This window comes from Paralichthys olivaceus, chromosome 11 (assembly GCF_024713975.1).
Source record: "Paralichthys olivaceus isolate ysfri-2021 chromosome 11, ASM2471397v2, whole genome shotgun sequence".
Lineage (NCBI taxonomy): Eukaryota > Metazoa > Chordata > Actinopteri > Pleuronectiformes > Paralichthyidae > Paralichthys > Paralichthys olivaceus.
Genome location: NC_091103.1, coordinates 20,015,536 through 20,033,294, shown reverse-complemented (window position 1 = coordinate 20,033,294; position 17,759 = coordinate 20,015,536). Strand labels below are relative to the sequence as shown.

The window sequence follows — 17,759 nt, the reverse complement described above, 5'->3', positions numbered from 1 at the left end:
TGAACATGCTTGTGTTATTTTGTCAGGGAACATGGGGAGGCCTTGGAAGAAGATGAAGTGTGATGTAGCTGTGAGACGAGATGGTGGGGGAGCAATTGGAGGGGTGATTTAATTTTAGTTTAAAAATGTTTGAATACTCACCTATGGTGTGTGAATAACATGTAACCACACAATGAAGCAAAAAGACAGCATTGTTGTAGCTGATGCCGAGGCTTTCTATCAGATCACATGCAATGTATCCTGCAATGTTTTGGGACAAGTGCTCCTTAAAATAGTCCCTTAAAACCTTCAGCAGAACGCTGTGGCACTTTTCGTTAAATAATATAAAAGTCTAAATGTTAGCATGAATAATTCATTTTGCAGCAGTCATGCATAACAGCTGTCTCTGTGCCTGAAAGAGTCGGCAGTGGTCTAAATCTTATCGTAACGTAATGCAAAGAAAAGAATTTTAAAACAGCAGATATCACTGTTGATTGTTTGTGTTACCTGTGTAATTTGACTTCATGTGTTTGCTCAGTTGGAGGAAAAAACTGATGAATCAGGCTGTAACTGAAGATATGAACTCTTGTGGTCCATACAGAGGCAGATAGTGTCTATAGTGGAGAGGCTGTCACATTGATGTCTCTGGTCTACTCACTGTCTACTCACAGGCTGCAGGGAGGCCTATTTATAGATCTGTCTCCGTTCTCTGCTTCTACATCGGTCCCCTCTTTCTCTCTGTCTCTTTTTTTTCCACTCCCTCCCTCTCTCTAATGGGTTGATATTTCGGGAGCTGTGCAGCTATTATCTTCTTAGCATCTTTGAGGTGCAGATCACGTTGTGTCGGATCTCAAACTTTTCAAAATTCTGACGTGTCTGTTTTATCAGTGTCTGTGTTGGGTGTGCGCTGCAGAAATATGGTGTCATCGTGTCTGCATGGTCTCAGTGCTAAAGAACAGTGATTGAATGAATCCAAGGTTTTACCTGATCGGTCCTGAGCTGCTGTGTTTCGGCTGAATTCCAGAGCGATCAATAGTTATCCATCCTGTTTCAAGATTGTCCAAAATGTTATTTCTATTATAATGTTACAATGGTTTAAGTTCTCTTGTTGCTGCCAATCAGTGTATAGTCAATTCAGCAAGACCCACAGCCCCAAAACTAGCCACATCATTCTTGTCCCCAGAGCAAAGATTTTCTTTCCACTGACTCTCCACCAAGAGACCAACCAGGATCTCAGAGCTGATTGACAGATAATTGCTTTCATGATTTAATATGTTTTATATAGTCTCTCTAGAAGAGAAGGGCCACAAGGTGGAGAGTAGAGGACCCAACATGAATGAATACTTGAGTGGTGCAGATTTTTAAATCAAGAAATTCTGTAGAATAAATTGCCCATGGATAGTTGTTTATTTGTCTGAGGTTGGATTTGTAAGGGGTTCTACTACAACAACAGACCATGTGACATCGTTTATTGACAGAATTCACTGAACTTATGTTGTCTGAATTAAGTACAGAAAACCTTGGACTTAGACCCAGAACTTGCTGGAGGGACTGCATTATCTCATTTGGCCTTGGAACGCATCTGGATCCCCAGGGAGGAGCTGGAAACTATGGCTAGGAAGAGGAATGTCTGGAACATCCCACTTAGATGCCTGCCTCCTCGACCCGATCCCAGATAAGTGGAAGAAAAGGGATGGATGGAATCTGAAACCTTGGCCCAAAGAAAATCAGGTAAACTAAAAATCCAGAAATAACCAAGAAAGATGTATAAAAAAAAAAAAAAACTTAGGGCCTCTACTGAATTCAAAGTACACTAAGACTCTGGCTATGATAGCAGATCTGTAAGTGCTGTACTTAGTTGTACTGTGCTATAGTTGGTACTGTTGATGATTACTACATATGATTTTTACCATGTTTATCATCTTACCTTTGCATGTTGACTCAAATTAACTGCCAAGGTTTTTCACAACAAGCAAAACATGTCAACCAGCAAGTGGTGCTAGAGGGAACATGAAAGGGTAATCAAAGTCAGGTTTCATCCTCTGGGGACCACAAATGTCTAATTAAATGGTAACCCATCTAGGTTGTTGTAGTACTTCAGTTGAAAGTGGTGGATCAACTGTTATTAAGACCTCTACGTACAAAGTAAAATAAAAGGAAGAAAAAAGTATGAGTTGAGTTCAACTTTGTCATGAGAAAATTGAATTTGCAAAACTGTATTTGACTGAAATAGCTACAAAAAGTTAATATTGTTACTGTCGGACTAAACCTTTCTACAGCAACCAGCTGCATGCAGTGGCAAACATATCTAAAAGTGGTACCAATTAATTCCAAGTCTCAGCAAGAAAGCTGAAATCCTAATGTTAGACTATTCCTTTAAATGCAATGCATAACCTACATTTCCCTCCCGTGAATACGTCATCCTGACCTAAAAAAAAAGAAAAGGGGGGGGGGGGTCTTGAACTATCCTTCGACAAACTGTAAAGAGCTCATGAAATTGCTCCTTTTTTTATTGTTTCTTTTATATTATTCAAACCTTATCAACAAGACTGTTGAAAAGTTGCATCACAGTGGCTGTCCAGTGATGCAAAAGAGAAAATCGATGCGGTGATATAGAGGACATTCGCCTTCAGGTGACATAATTATGCTTGATGGTCACTTGTGCCTGAACATCCAGGCCTCCCCTTTGGGAAGAAAGTGTTTCATGTAATGAAAGTTATCTGACAGAGCAGTTTATTGTGTAAGTGGAACATGGCAGCATTACTTTCCTGTTTGGTGCATATCCTGTGAATGTGACCTTTCATCATCTCCAGGGATCTAGATTACATCCATTAAATAAACTGATTTAATTGGATACATATGTATATTGTAACTAACTAGCTTGAATTGCTTGTTATTTCATGTGAAATGTAGATTTACTTTACTTGAATTTGACATGAAAAACCCAAACTTGAATTTTTAGCTGCTGGGTATTGAATTACATGACCATCAGGAGGCCCCAGTGTTTTGGGGTGTGTAATGTCACCAACATTTACTAATAAAGATGACACCAATGTCTCTGAAAGTGTAGCAGTGTATTAAAACACAGGCTGGAAGATAGGTTGGTGCTGAATCCTAATACCTCCTGTGTGCTTTGAGCTTTCATTTTTTTTACAGGATGCAATAGGTGTCTGAGCAGTGCAGCAAGGAGCCAGCTAATAGTGGGATACTTATTATAGCCCTAGCAACAGTAACGGGATTGGTGGCTGCAGAGAGTGTGCCTGTCAGCTATTGGCTGGCAAGGAGGACCGTTCAAAGCACAAAATTTCATCTCATGAAAGGTTCAGTGCAGCAAGCTGCAGCAGGAGGCTGCAGTCTGAGGGTGGATGATCCAGCAGCTCGCTACTTCAGCTTCAATCAATCCAATTTGAAACACATATATGCTTATTAACAAGATAAACCCCCAACCCGTGGGTGTAAAACTACGTGGATGTAAAGTGAAACGTTTAGCATGCAGCTCCCTCCATCCATTGTTCATCAAGAGATGCAGGATTTTTTATTATTATTATTTTATTGCAGCGCTTTTCTGTGTGATCATAAAATCTGTCGTCTTTTATAAGCGTCTTTCTCTCATCTGTGCACTAATTTAGTTAATGATTAGCAAAGAGCCTCATATAAGACATACTGTGGTTGTGCTCTGAGCTGGCAGCATCTCTGCACTGCAGCTAATACAGACTCCATCTCATATGTTCAGCCACAGACACTCAACGCATGCAGTGGTGCAGGCACATACAGCACACACACACATACCATTCCAGATATGGATGCAAATACTCACGCATACCACACACAGCAGTTATCTGACCTATACCGGGTTACATAAGGTCATACTGACTTTCTCGATCAATGTGTAGGCTGTACACCTCGACAGAAATGTGGAAAGTCTCCTCAGTCGTTAACGCAGAAAATGAGAAAGAATGAGCTGCGGTGTTTCCGGTGATGACTGTAAATGGCTAAAATATGGGAAGAAATGAAAATATAGAATAATACAGATAAACAAATAACTTTAATGGGCAACAGATGGCAAACAAAACTTCCTCAGAGCATACAGTTTATTTCCCATTTTCAGCTATTGTCCCCCCGCTTGCTAATTTCCAGTAGGTCAGTTCTATCTAATCTTATTCTTTCCTTGTCAGAGCTTGTATTTGTGTTTTCCTGTCACTGAGACAAGTAACAACATCTGAAATAATGACACAAAATTAAAACACAAACCACTGAGAAAAGGAAAAGAATTAAAAAGGAACACAATGCATGTATTCTTGGCAATGAGTGAAAGTCTCCTGACATGGTTTTGCAAAAAATATTGAAACAAAGAAAAACAAAAACGTGAGAAATATTCAGTTTGCACTTAAAACACCTGACTTAAAAATGAAATCGTACAGGATTCAACTCTGTTCCAATACTCATAAGCTGTGTGAGCAGTTTGGCATTGGGATCTTATGTGAATCGTCAGGAGAGCCTTCGAGACCGCCAACCTTATACGACGTTAAAAATAAATCAAAGCAGCTGTGACATAGATGTGAGCTCATGGAGGCTGACTCATGATGGTGACATAATTGGCAAACATGAAGGGTGTGTGACTGACCTTAAGGCTTTTGGTTTCTCTCTTAATCACGTCTGAAGAAAAAGTAAAACTGTCCACTTAAACTGCCATTAATAAGGAAAAATAACCTGCCCTCTGAATATATTAATATAATCATCTATAGAACTAGCAGCATTATGAAGATAAATCAGTTCAGCAGCTTTCTGTGCTCTTGCGCAGCTTCCTGTAGTGTCTAAATGTTTGTTTTGTGAATTCTCACATTTGACTAATCAATAACCAATTCTAGTGAATCGCCTGTGTTTTCTCTGTGACTGTATTTGTGCATTGGTGTTGAATATTCATATCTACAGTGTGTGCTGTACAGAGAGCAGACACATTGAACCACTGATGGGAAAATGTTGCGTTACATCTTGCACACATGCTTGCATGAACTTAAAATACTGGCAGATATATATATTTTTTCTGGTTAACTTGCAAATGAGGCATATTAAATAATAATACAGGCACAAAAAGAAAAAGCACATACTGTACTTAGGGCACAAAACAAAGCATTAAAAACATGTTCTCAATGAAATGGTTTTCCCTTAAAAACAAATGTACTTATGGGTGACAGTACAACAATACACTAGACCACCACAGAAATGGTGCATGTATAATTTAGTCATATTCTTTTTTATTATCATAGCTATTATTTCGGTTCTTGTGCAACTGCTACATAATGACTCACATTCAAGATATTTTGTCACTCAGGAACAGCTAAAAGGTATAAAAACAAACAAACAAAAAAAATGTATACTGTCAGAAATAAAATATGGTCCATGTCTGTGAATCATAACAGAAACATTGAGCCTGAAAACTTCACCATCATCAAAACTGGATAGCATGACAGAAAAAAGTACTGAAATACTGTTCAAAGAACAAAATATATCATAATCATACGTCATCGTGACAAACACCAGCTGGTAAGATTAAGTGATCACTGGTGGGTTTTTATTTTCCTTTTTTTTTCCTTTTATTAACAAATTAAATACACCTATTGCATGTCACTATAGCAACGCCCATTACAGTGTCAATTTTACGATCACCATTTTGGTATAGCAAATCAAAAACCATAAAATGAAATAAATTAGAAATCAACATCAGACAAAGCCTGTTTTCTCAATCATATGAATACTTAACACGCACAGTATAAGTTAATAAAGTCAAGCTACTGTATATAAATACATCACCAGCATGCACAATATTGAATAATCGATATTATTGTTGTCATCATCGTACACTGAAGAAACAGTATTGTAGGCAAGTGCATTTAATAAAACAAACACAGAAGTAAACCACAAACTCTGAAGCTGCTTTTATTTTCATTTTTTGTCTTGTTTTTTTTTAAATCATTTTATATCGTTAAGTCTCTGCCTTTAATAATCTTCACCTCCAAAAGAATCTATGGTTCCAGTGACTAAACAGACTAATCTGTGAGATGCCAAATACACTTTAGACAGAAGGAGGGGTATCAGTTTTATCTAAACATTCTTAATTAACGCTCCCATGTAATTTATCCTTTAAAATTTGGGGGATATTTAATTAGATTTTTTATTTTTATCAGTTTGAAACTTTTCTTTTTTCTCAGTGTTGGTGTGAGTTTAACATCCATTCCTTTCAGGGCCCGTTCTCATACTGTATGGAGACAACTGCTGGAATGAATGCAAACTAGTTTTTGTGAGGCATTCCCATTCAAGCATTTTCTCTCTCAAGTGACTCAAATGCATCTCTATCACGCGAAAACCTAACTAAGCAGCTTATCTTGACAGAACAAGATCAGTTCCTATGCCAGTGTGAGGCTGCCATTTCAATCCAACAACAACCACTTCAGGCTGATTGACTGACATATCAGTGGTTTTGGCAAATGTCAAAGAGAAAATCAAGAAGACGGAGGCCCCTTTCAACTGTATATATATTTCTATATATATTTAAACTAAGATTTAACCTCCACTCTCACCTCTCTTTTGATTCTTTTCTTTTAACACATGGAAAAATAAAGAACTGCTGCTGCGGTAGTATCATCGGCAAAAGCGGCTGCCAAAGTCCACCGGCCCTTCATATTTTTTTTCGAAGTGTGGTTTCTCTTTAATTGTTGCCCTCCCCTCCCTCGTCATCCTGCTGATCACTTGTCCACAGTGTCAAGTTGTCTCGGAGCAGCTGCATGATGAGAGTGGAGTCTTTGTAGGAGTCCTCGTTGAGGGTGTCGAGCTCGGCGATGGCGTCGTCGAAGGCGGTCTTGGCCAGATGACAGGCCTGCTCCGGGGCGTTCTGGATCTCGTAGTAAAACACAGAGTAGTTGAGAGCTAAGCCCAGGCGGATAGGGTGGGTGGGCTGCATGTGCTCCTTGCTGATCTCATGGGCCTCGTTGTAGGCCTTCTCTGACGACTCCACCACGGTGGCTCTCTTCTCGCCTGTGGCCACCTCAGCCAGGTACCGGTAGTAGTCGCCCTTCATCTTCAGGTAGAACACCTTGCTCTCGTGCTGTGTTTCGCTGCAGTTCTTGATCAGGAAGTTGTCCAGGAGGTTGAGCACATCCTGGCACACGGCCTCCAGCTCTTTCTCAATCTTCTCCCGGTAGGCCCTAACCATCTCAATCTTCTTCTCATTGCCATCGGCTGAGGTCTTCTGCTCAATGCTTGAGATCACCCTCCAGGAGGAGCGGCGGGCACCAACCACGTTCTTGTAAGCCACAGACAAGAGGTTCCTCTCCTCATTGGACAAGGCCTCGTTCAGCTCTGTTACCTGGAAGATGGAGAAAATGGAACATTTAGCCAAAAATTAGGAGCTGAAACAACACTACACTGGATATACATTATAGACAATCGATATAAGAACATTTAATGTGCGAAAAGCATTATTACTATTTTTTAAACAATTGATGGAACAACAGAAAATACATTGGCAGCTATTTAAGCCATAACAGCTGAATACACCAGCTTTGCTAAATCAAGTGTTTTAGCTATATTTCTTTGTTTTAAAATTTGGACCAAAAAAACTGCAATAGCTAAAGGGACATCTCCGTCCCTGCAGCTTGGGGGTTAATACGCCAACCATGAACTGCAACGCCCTTGAATAGAGTCCAACTGTCTGTGAGCCGTAAAAATCCCAAGAAAATGTACAAAGGAAGTCACATTCACCTCCGGAATACAGTATACACTTTTCCTCACAAACCAATGATCTAACCAAGTAATAAAGAAAATTATCGAAATATAAAACAATGATGAAAATAACAATTATCATCATTCAGCCCCAATTATAACAAAACACAGTGTTTGTGCATGAAAGGATCTGGAGTAACGCTATAGTCCGCAGCAGACAGAAGATGAGCAATATTTCACTTGTCATGTACAATTCCCAGTTTCCATGGCAATCCATTCATTTAGTGCACCAGTAGCTCCAGCTGTCACGTGGACAACAGCTTATGCTAGCTAGTGAGAAATGATATTCAAGATAGTCGGCAGCAGCGGGGGGAGGTTGGGACAGGAAGAAGGGTGGGTGGGGGTGGGGGTAGTGGGTGAAAGGAGGGCTGGAGGTGGCTAAAATGTTCCCACAAGCACTTGAGGGGCAGCTGCACTGTAAATGAAAACCATCACTGCACAGGCGGTTAACGTGTCCCAGTGACCTTCTCTCTGGCTGTAACTGACCTTTTTACCTGTATAAAACACCACACCATGACATCACACTCAGCTCGATTGTTAAATTTAGATTTTGACTGATCTGCACGACAGTCAGGTAGTCGTCAAAGAGCGTTCGTTGCTATAAAAAGGACACATCACTCAGGCTTATTTGATTGGAACAGCAGCCCAGCATTGGAACATGGCTCTTGTCAGATCAATGACTGCACTGAAATATACTGATAGAAATAGGCTTCTAATATTTTAACCTTGAGGGTGTTTTTAATCTGAAAATCTCCCTGATGTGCAAACGTTTCACATTTCTCAGTTCTGACATTCTCTGCTCAGACAGAGGAGCACAAAGATGGTGCAGGATCGCCGACGTCACACAGCTGAGTGGATGAAGAGGAGGGTTGAACCTGTAGAGATGGAGTGGCCTTCATCTGTCTTTCAAAAAACTGAAGCACACATCAATATGTGTGACATTTACCGTAAAAGGAAGCAGATTTCTATTACACTAATGACCGATACATCATTAAATATAATTAAGTGATTATTAGGAAGCATATTGTGCCGCTTCGAGTTGTGATGATTTACTGATGAGACTGGATGGATGGATGTGACTGACACAGATATGTATCATATTCTTAGCTGACAATAATTTATAATACAAAACAATAACGATCAATAGCTAAACACTAACATGTAATCTAGAGCGGAAATATTAGCTGATTACCAATTTAGCTGTTTGACAGAAAATAAATAGGCCACAAAATTAATAATCAATCAGGGTTTTATTATGGGAAATAGAAAAAAAAGTTTTTGCTTCATAAATGCGCATATTTTGTACAAAGAGTTGGCAAAAAAAATCTGAGTTTTGGATAAACAAATGAAGATATGAGAGATGACCATGGGAAATAACTGTTAGCTGCCACCTTAGCATGTCCTTATAAAGCTGCATAAAAGGTTGTTGACATGAAAATAATCCAGACATATTGTTCCTGAGGAACACAAAGGTGACAGCCTCTCGTTTTTGTCATAACTGGCCGCAATGGCAAGGGATTCCCTTTGATTAGAGAATAAGAGAACACACCCCTGCAAAAGGGCCCAGTTTGGACCGCACTGACATGGCAGATTGTTTAAAGGGAAAGGAATCCCTCTCTGCACACACATCATCCCACCTCCTGCAACCAGAAACCCTCGATGACAAACGATCCACGGGGGACTCGCTCAATCTCTCCTGAGGAGCTTAAGACACAATGTTCTTCCTCTTTAAAGAACATATGATGGTTTCTGATCATACGTGACCTCAAACTGGGCCACTCCCAGGGTGCAATTGGTTCCAGTATGAGCTGGTGTGACACAGCAGTTTTTTTTAACCTACTGGTGAATCAAGCTCCCAGAATTTCTTAAGGGGACAGACAAGGAAGGAGAAGAAAAAAAGAAGAAGAGGAAAAACAGACAGGGCTATGTCCGCTGACAAAAAAGAGCTGAGAATTCTGCTACAGCCAGGCCATCCATCGCCCTCTATGCCTCCAATACAACAAAACTTCATCAGACTCATTAACCCACAATGGTGTTGAATTGCTGCTGGATATCAGGAGGAATGTGCATATATCCCCAGATTGAGACGTGGAGAAATATGAGGAATAAAGTGGACGAGCGAGGTGGAAACAAAGGCTACAATCAAATCTGATCATACTGACTCACTGCAATATGACAAAGAATATTCTAGAGAGATTCTACTGCCTCCTACGTTTGTTTGGAGGAAAGAGCAGCTTCAAGACTCCTTTTGTGGGGGATTTCTTTCTTTGAGTGAAGCACATGAAGTCTTGTATTCTACAGGGATACATAGGCAGATGCTGATAATGCATATCATTTTAATTAATGTGACAAAGAAAGGAGGTGGAGGAGGATGAGGAGGAGGTGGAGGTGGAAGAAGAAGAGGAGGAGGAGGGGGTAGCAGCAGTTGATAGGCTTTTTCCGAGCAACCTACCTCACATGGCTCCAAGCAGCAGAGGCGCTGATAAATTCAGTATAATGGAAGGAGGGGAGGTGGGGTGACAAAAGTGGAGGGGGGGGGGGGGCGCAGCACATACAATGGAGCAGGGACCATTATATGATAAGAGCCCCCTTATTAACTGAGGCATCGAGATCAGGCCGGTGCGCGTTTTCATTGTAAAGTGCCTTGACAGAAAGGCACCGCCCAAGGAGCAGACGATTTGGACTCTCCTCGTCAGAAAACTAATAAAATAAAACACACTGGGCTGTGGATGAAGTCGGGAGAAGATAATTAACACGTTGATTATAACATTTTCCTGTGATCCTTGCTTGTTTAGTGCGGTAATTTCGAGTGAGACCCAGCCACAAACTCAGCGGTGGAGACAGCTGGACGCGCCTTTTACGCACGCAGAGCAGCGGTTAAAAAACACACACTTCACACGCGTCTGTGTCATATTCACGATGATTTCTGAATGAACTTACCGATTTCATAGCTGCAGCCATGTCATCGTATCTCTCAGCCTGCTCAGCCAGCCTGGCTTTCTGCACCAGCTGCTCGCGGTCGACCATGTTTGTGGATGAGGTTTGGTTGCTGTGCAGAGCCGCTTCTACTCGGCTTTTTGGGGATGAAATGATTGATATTTTCAATCGCAATGCAGTGAAATCCTACGCGAGCCTCACGCTGCAGCTGTTCCCTGTTGTCTGTCTATGCTCCGCGCAGACGGGACACCCTCTCCTCTCTCTCTCTCTCTCCCTTCCTCCTCCCTCCCTCCTCCCTTCCTCCTCGCTCACTCTCCCTCAGCTGCGTCATCTCTCAGAAAGGTGGGTGTCTGTCCCAGTGATGTAACACCCCGTACATGGGAACCAGAGGGGCCAGGCGTACAGGGACGGATGGGTGCAAGGGAGCAGCTCTGGGCGAAAGGCCCTGTGGGAAATGGAGTCCTGTGTGCCACACTGCAGCCAGGAGCAGTCAGGAGCCTGATAAGACTGATCATAGGGAGGCCTATAGAATCTGTACTCTCTGAGCACTAAAAGAACTGTTCTCATCATGGGTGTGGCCTTGGATCTTTGTGGAATAAATTTCACAGCCCATTGGAAACATTCCTCTGAGGTCCTGGTTCATGCTGGCATCATGACGTCACATCATTTCTGCAGATTTGCCAGGTGCTAACCCATGGAGACTCAGAGTGGACAGTCAGGAGGCATGGGAAGATTGTTGGTTGGTTGTTCTGCTTGTTCTGCTGAAAGCACCAGCGACATAATCTCTTTAAAAAGAGAGAATGACACTACAGCTTCCAGATGTAGGCTAACTTAATCATGACCGACTTGTATTAAGCATGATGACGCAGAACGTCACACATTATTTGAATGACATCACGGGATGTAAGTGAGGAAGGGGAGAATGAAAAGACCTGGTGGAGAACAGAAAAGGGAAGTGAAGCTGAAAAAGGCCAAAGCTGACGTGCCAAATGTGTCAAACGCAGCCTGCTGTTTAAAACAAGCTCACAGGCTAGTGAAGAACAAGAAGTTGATGGTAAAGAAGCAGGTTTACATGCAAGGTACAGTCTCACATAAAGCATATTGCAAATTAGTGCTTTGTTTAATATTAATGATATTAATGACACCACCTTTATGTGAACCACTTTGCTCGTACATCAGTTTGCTGCTGGTGTTTAAGAAATAGAAGAAGAAGCAGGAGCAGTCTTTATATTTATTCATGTTTGTTTTGTATATTTTTTAATACATCAATTTGCAGTCAAATATAGAATTTGATGATCTATGAAAACTCATTTTGAGGTGGTGGAGAAAAGTGCAGTTTCAGAGCTTCTCTATATAATGACTAACACAATTGCAAAGCTGTACTTCTTTGCACTGAATTGGAAATGATGTTCCAGAATGATTCATATTTATTGAAGGTAGAAGTTGTCAATAAATCCAATGTAAAGACACAAACCAACAACGAGTGCATCCAAAACCAGATCAAGATTTTTCTTCTGTGCAATTGAGTTAAAATATTTGCTAAAGAATCATTACAAATACGTCAGTGAGGCTACATTGCTGTTGCACTAGGGACTTATATCACGATGAAACTCTGAATTTTACCTGGAACCAGCTCCACAGGTTGAAATTGGTGCTCATTTTCAGTCTCTGGAGACAGAGCCTGTCAGAGTTGGCTGTGGAACCTAACGTGAGCTTTGAGGATCGTATCAGTGGAGGCCCAGAGCACATTTTTGTGGGGTACTTTTTTAAAAAGGGTTACTTTAATTAAAAAAAGATCTAAATAATTCCTCTACTCCATAGGAATCTGGTCAGCTCAATGAGTCATTCAAATCTTTGCATAGAGTCCTTTAGCAACTTAGCTGTAGGAGTTACTTTAGATATAGATATAGAGGAAGTAGTAGATGAAGAGAAAGTAGCTTACAGCGTCCTCTTCTGGACAAAAATGGAAGTGAAAGTCTGTGAGGATGGGATGTTCTATGGTAAGATGTTTTCTCACCAAGAGACCATTATCAGGTTAGAAGCTCTGACCTAGAATAACCTCAGGGGCAGAGGACAATTCAATACAGTTCAACTTTATTTATTCATTTTGGGACGATTGTCGGCATTTCCCCTATGAGATAAATAAAACCAAAGGCCGAGGGGTGAGTCAACTTAAATTAGAATTACAGTTAAGATACAAATGAAGGAACCAACTTGAACAGCGATAGATTTTATTTTCTTAAAGCAAACACTTGGTGTCAAGTAGAAAACGTATAAACCAACACACACACACACTGATTCGTTAAACCTTTCCCTTCCTCCGCAGCAGGAGATTATCACCTGCTGACCTGCTCTGAGTTCAAGAAAGGAAGTGCTGACTTTCAGCCACACGTAAACTGGGTCAAGTCACTGACAGAAAGAGTTGGTTCCAAAAGATTTTTATAAAATCGCTGCTCCCTCACACTTAATCACATATGAATATTGTACCTATAGTAGTTGATCTATAGAAGGATAATTAGTTTTACTCTTCTGTTTTTTTGTTGCTTGAGTATTTTATTTCTTACCGAGTAGATGAAGTCAGGCCTATAAGACCTGAAACTATGCATAAAATCTGAAAGTATCCCTATGCGTCAATGTATTCTATTACTTTTATCAGTCTATTTCTCATTTAAAGTCAAGTATTTTTGGGGGAAATTGATTCCTTACAATTCTGTTTAGCACCCTTCATTACTAGCTATTTATCAAACACAAAGGTTACTGTTCTTCAACTCTTTTAACCCTTTATTTACAACCAAACAGTCAGAATGAGTGAAGAAGACACAGAACTAAAAGTTACAGAGACACAAATATGGCAAACAAGTTGAAAGACTTGTTTGCCATGTAAATATACAATATAAGGCCTCTAGTTGGATATTTAGTGACAGAAACAGTTTGGAGACATATGTACAAGTGTAATTATCACAAACTAAGACTTAAAGGCTAAGTGTCCTTACCAAAATAATATTGATTTAGAGAGTTGGTGGTGGAATCTAACGGGAGCTTGGAGGCTCATATCAGTGGAGGCCTAAAGCAAATTCTTGCTGAAGCATCTGTTAACAGACAAATGAGGACATCTCTCAGTATCCACATGTCGGTTAGAAGCAGCCTAATAAAATAATATAACATAATGATAACGATACAGAAAAAATGTTGCTCCCATTACTTTGCACGTACAGTCTTGTAGTGCAACAGGCAGTGCTGAACTAATCAATGTCCACTTCCTTCAAAGAGGATTACTGGTCCTTCTGCTTAGCTGAGTTACTTCAAATTAGGATAAGGGTAAGGAGAGGTCTTCTGTCTACAGCCGCCATCTGTCTGCCAAGTGGACAGTCGAGCGGTCAAGCTGCTGTCAATGGAGACGAGGCTGGAGCTGGATGTTTTGATTTACCCCAATGAAGTGAGGCTTGCCACTCCGGAGGATCTCAGGGAATGGGAGCTTGAGACTGCGAGCCAGGTGTCCATACCCACCGTGCGACTCTTTGTGGCACTTTACCCATACAACCCTGCTGCAATGTCTCCCAACTATGAGACCGCTGCAGAGGAGCTGCCCTTTGTACCAGGACAGATAATCAAGGTAAAACCCATGTGACGTCGCTTACCTTTGTAATTTCATGTCCGAGTTACACGTTGTAGTGAACAGTTCAGTTTGAGTTGTGTTTTCTCATTGCATCAGCTTCTTTGAAAGAGCGTGATGATGTTTCCTGTTTGTGCTGTAGATTCAGGCCACATGAAAGTGTGCAAAGACGTGAGCTTTTTTTTCTGTTTCCTGTCAATGTTTTTAAATGTTGCCTCCTTATAACTGAAGCTGAAAACTGTTGCAACATGCAAATACACACACATTCACTTGTTTTAACCAAACGCCTGTTTCTGCATCTGTTAGGTGTTTGGAGACAAAGACTGTGATGGTTTCTATGACGGGGAGTCCGGTGGTCTCTCCGGTTATGTGCCAAGTAACATGGTGTCTGAGATCCCAGTGGATGATGAGTACCTGAAGCATCTACTCATGCAGCAGGGATTCCTCCCTGTGGACCACACGGGTATGAACCCCCTGCTTCTGCACAACACTCTGCTGGAACACACTGACAGAACTGTTTCAACTAAAAGCCATACGTTCAAAAATCATTTTCAGTAAAATACCATATATGACCAAACTGTACTTGAAGCATCCTAAGTAATAGTATTTCAAAAGGAGTGTTGAATTAAAGATGATTTAGTAGAAAAAATTTTTACACAGAGGACGAGTTGAAAGATATTGTCTTGAGACTTCATGAGCTCTTCTGTTTTTATTACTTCATCTCTCTTATTGGTGATTCATATGTAAATATTGAATAATTATATCATATCTTATAAGTTGATCATATTTTTCATATGAAATTAAAGTAAATTGTCATTATATACATAAAGTGAAGTTAAAAGTGTATTTATTTATGTAGCAGATGTATAATGAGCACTGAGCTGCTTCCTGTTGTAACAGTGTTCAACTTTCACAAGTTTCCAAACCTAAAAAAAGATCCAACAACATATAAGTAGTAAAGCGATACACGAATCTTTATGTGAAACATTATGACAGGTTTATCAGCAGATCGGATGTGTTCACTGATGTGTGTGCTATCTGATTTTCTACTTCAGCGTTAATCTTGTTTAAGTTTCAAATCAAGGAGAGCTTTTTTGCATTTTGACAGGTTTTTCTCCAACACCAGATCTGAGCGATGTTTCCAGTATCTCTGATGAATTGGTTGTTCAACGAATGGTTGCCTTATTTGATTATGATCCATGGGAAAGTTCACCCAACGTGGACAGTGAAGTAAGCTATAACAATCCCTCATGAATCACATGATTTTATTCTAATAATCAATTTTTTAAAAGAAATCTCAACCTGACTTTTATTCCCTTACAGGCTGAACTTGGCTTTCGTTCAGGAGACATTATTTATGTGTTAGGTGACATGGATCAAGATGGGTTTTATTTTGTGAGCATCATCTTTACAATTTAAATTAAGTTATAGCTGCTTTGTTCACGCTTTTTCACACAAGCTTTTACTTTCATTTTAATTTCAGGGGGATTTGCACGGACGGCGAGGTTTGGTTCCATCAAACTTCCTGCAGCCATTTCCGTGGGATTAATAGAAAATGCCAGGACACACAATGTTTGCTACAGATGCCAAGTCTTAACCATACCTGTGTTGTTCCAGGTTCTGCAAAGAGAAAACTCATCATACAAATCTCAGAAAATATATTTTATTGTATAAAATAACAAATCATTTATTACAGAAAACAAAAAACTGAAAATTACAAAAATTATGTTTAAAAGTCACTTTGAACCAAAACCCAACATGAGTAACTGTCTGACTTTGCAAAAAGATAAAATTTAATATTTAATTGTAAAAAAACCTGTTCCCAATATATAGATTATTTTAGCCTTAATAATACACTTAAAGTCTCAGTTTTTGCAGACCCTAGTGTATTAGTTGTATATTTGCCTTATACTCTGTCTATACAGTACATTTTATATTATCAGCTCATACAGGAGTTCATAGGAAGAAATATTTTTTTTAATTTTTTGAGTTTTACAGCAACTTTAATGTAAAAACAAATACAGCAAAAATTGTACATAAAGGAAATTGTTAATGTTCTGATTATGTTTCCAGTGTAACCATAAAATAAAAATTAAAAAAGTTCCAACGTTTGCCTGTGTTCTTTTAACCACGTCTCAGCTACTTGTTTGTACTGGTACAAGATTTTACTGCATATCCAAAAAATGTTAGTCTCACCATTATCATATGATTTTGTGATAAATTAAATTACCATAAATCTTAAAAGGAAACAACAGAGAAATTAAACCGGATTTCCTGATGGTTCTAAAAAGCTTTCATGCAACTTGCTGGTCTCTTCTTTTATCCTCTGCAGCCATCAGTATACTCATCCATAAAGTAGGAAACACTACACTGTGTAGAGAAGTTTAGTAGTGCTTTCTACTTTATGGGTGACAACACTGTACATCAGTAGCTCCTGGTCGCTTCACCCTGAATGCTGAAGTCACAATGGGTTGAATAATGTCAAGTGTTCACAAATTAGATATGACACAAGGAACATGTTCAAACAGAAACATGAAAAACGTGAACTTTTTCCATCAACTGCACCTTCAACATTGTTGCCAAATAAAATGCTGAAATAGGACAGTCATGAGAAAAAGTTTTCCTGTATATTAGTACGTTAGTGATGTTTTACAGGAAGTATAAAACAATTAAAACAAAATTAGCAATTAGATGTTACTGTAAAAAGTTACTTGCTGTCAAGGTCTTACCAGTGTCTGGACTCAGCAGAAGAAAGAAAACCCAGAAGTGAACGTGATCTTTTTATTAACCCTGTCTGGGCCACGTGGTTTAAACAGGAAAAGCTCTGACACACACACACACACACACACACACACACACACACACACACAGTCTCCATACAGGGAAGTGAATGCACATGCATGTGTCTGCATTCACACAGACCAGAGGGCAATTTTTGTTGTTAAATGAACTTGTAGCTGCTGCGGGTGATTATCGGTCCAACTACTTTACATTTCTGGAGGTGCATCACCACATGTTTCATAGTATTATTTATATATCTTTTATATTCTTATATATAAATCAACACGTTTCATAGTATTAACAGTTCCTGGTCTCCCTCTCCTCTCTCTCCCCCTCTCCTTGCCATCCCCCCATCTCTCTCTCTCTTCTCTCCTGTCTTTTTCACCCAGCTCTCCTCTCTTCCCCATTTTTCTCCTCTCACCAGTTAATGGGGGAGTTTCCTCTCTCCACAGTTGCCAAAGTGCTGCTGATTGTGGGAACTGTTGGGTTTCTCTATAATTCCTAAGGTCTCGACCTTCTTTGTAAAGTGCCTCGAGATAATGTCTTTTATGATTTAGCACTATACAAATAAAATTGAATTGAATTATTACAGTAATAGAGATTCGCAAAGTACCAGTGTCTCAGAATTTAACTTATAATTTGTGAAGTGCACATATTTAATCTGTCTACA

At 39.9% G+C, this 17,759-nt stretch overlaps 2 protein-coding genes across 3 annotated transcripts; one reads left to right on the top strand and one right to left on the bottom strand.

The window, feature by feature from the left end:
- Positions 1-4,005: 4,005 nt before the first annotated feature.
- ywhag2 (3-monooxygenase/tryptophan 5-monooxygenase activation protein, gamma polypeptide 2) lies at positions 4,006-11,039 on the bottom strand. Its single transcript, XM_020088523.2, has 2 exons — positions 10,699-11,039; positions 4,006-7,342 (listed from the first exon to the last, which is right to left on the bottom strand). The coding sequence occupies exons 1-2, from the start codon at positions 10,783-10,785 to the stop codon at positions 6,686-6,688; spliced, it is 744 nt and encodes a 247-aa protein (XP_019944082.1). The 5' UTR covers positions 10,786-11,039; the 3' UTR covers positions 4,006-6,685.
- Positions 11,040-12,915: 1,876 nt separating this feature from the next.
- On the top strand, positions 12,916-16,415 carry LOC138411995 (RIMS-binding protein 2). Of its 2 annotated transcripts, none has more exons than XM_069534099.1 (5): positions 12,916-14,308; positions 14,615-14,771; positions 15,435-15,538; positions 15,632-15,703; positions 15,792-16,415. In XM_069534099.1, exons 1-5 carry the CDS (start codon positions 14,087-14,089, stop codon positions 15,855-15,857), a joined length of 621 nt encoding a protein of 206 aa, XP_069390200.1. In that variant the 5' UTR covers positions 12,916-14,086; the 3' UTR covers positions 15,858-16,415. The 2 variants fall into 2 exon arrangements, with proteins under 2 accessions (XP_069390200.1, XP_069390199.1); XM_069534098.1 differs by having other exon boundaries at positions 15,417-15,538.
- Positions 16,416-17,759: the final 1,344 nt, after the last annotated feature.

Excerpts from the sequence above, each read along its gene's own strand:
- ywhag2 (XM_020088523.2), bottom strand. The coding sequence starts at position 10,785 with ATGGTCGACCGCGAGCAGCTGGTGCAGAAAGCCAGGCTGGCTGAGCAG. Across the intron at positions 7,343-10,698 it reads TGGCTGCAGCTATGAAATCG|GTAACAGAGCTGAACGAGGC; the intron begins GTAAGTTCATTC and ends TCCATCTTCCAG.
- LOC138411995 (XM_069534098.1), top strand. The coding sequence starts at position 14,087 with ATGGAGACGAGGCTGGAGCTGGATGTTTTGATTTACCCCAATGAAGTG. Across the intron at positions 14,309-14,614 it reads TACCAGGACAGATAATCAAG|GTGTTTGGAGACAAAGACTG; the intron begins GTAAAACCCATG and ends TGCATCTGTTAG. Across the intron at positions 15,704-15,791 it reads ATCAAGATGGGTTTTATTTT|GGGGATTTGCACGGACGGCG; the intron begins GTGAGCATCATC and ends TTTTAATTTCAG.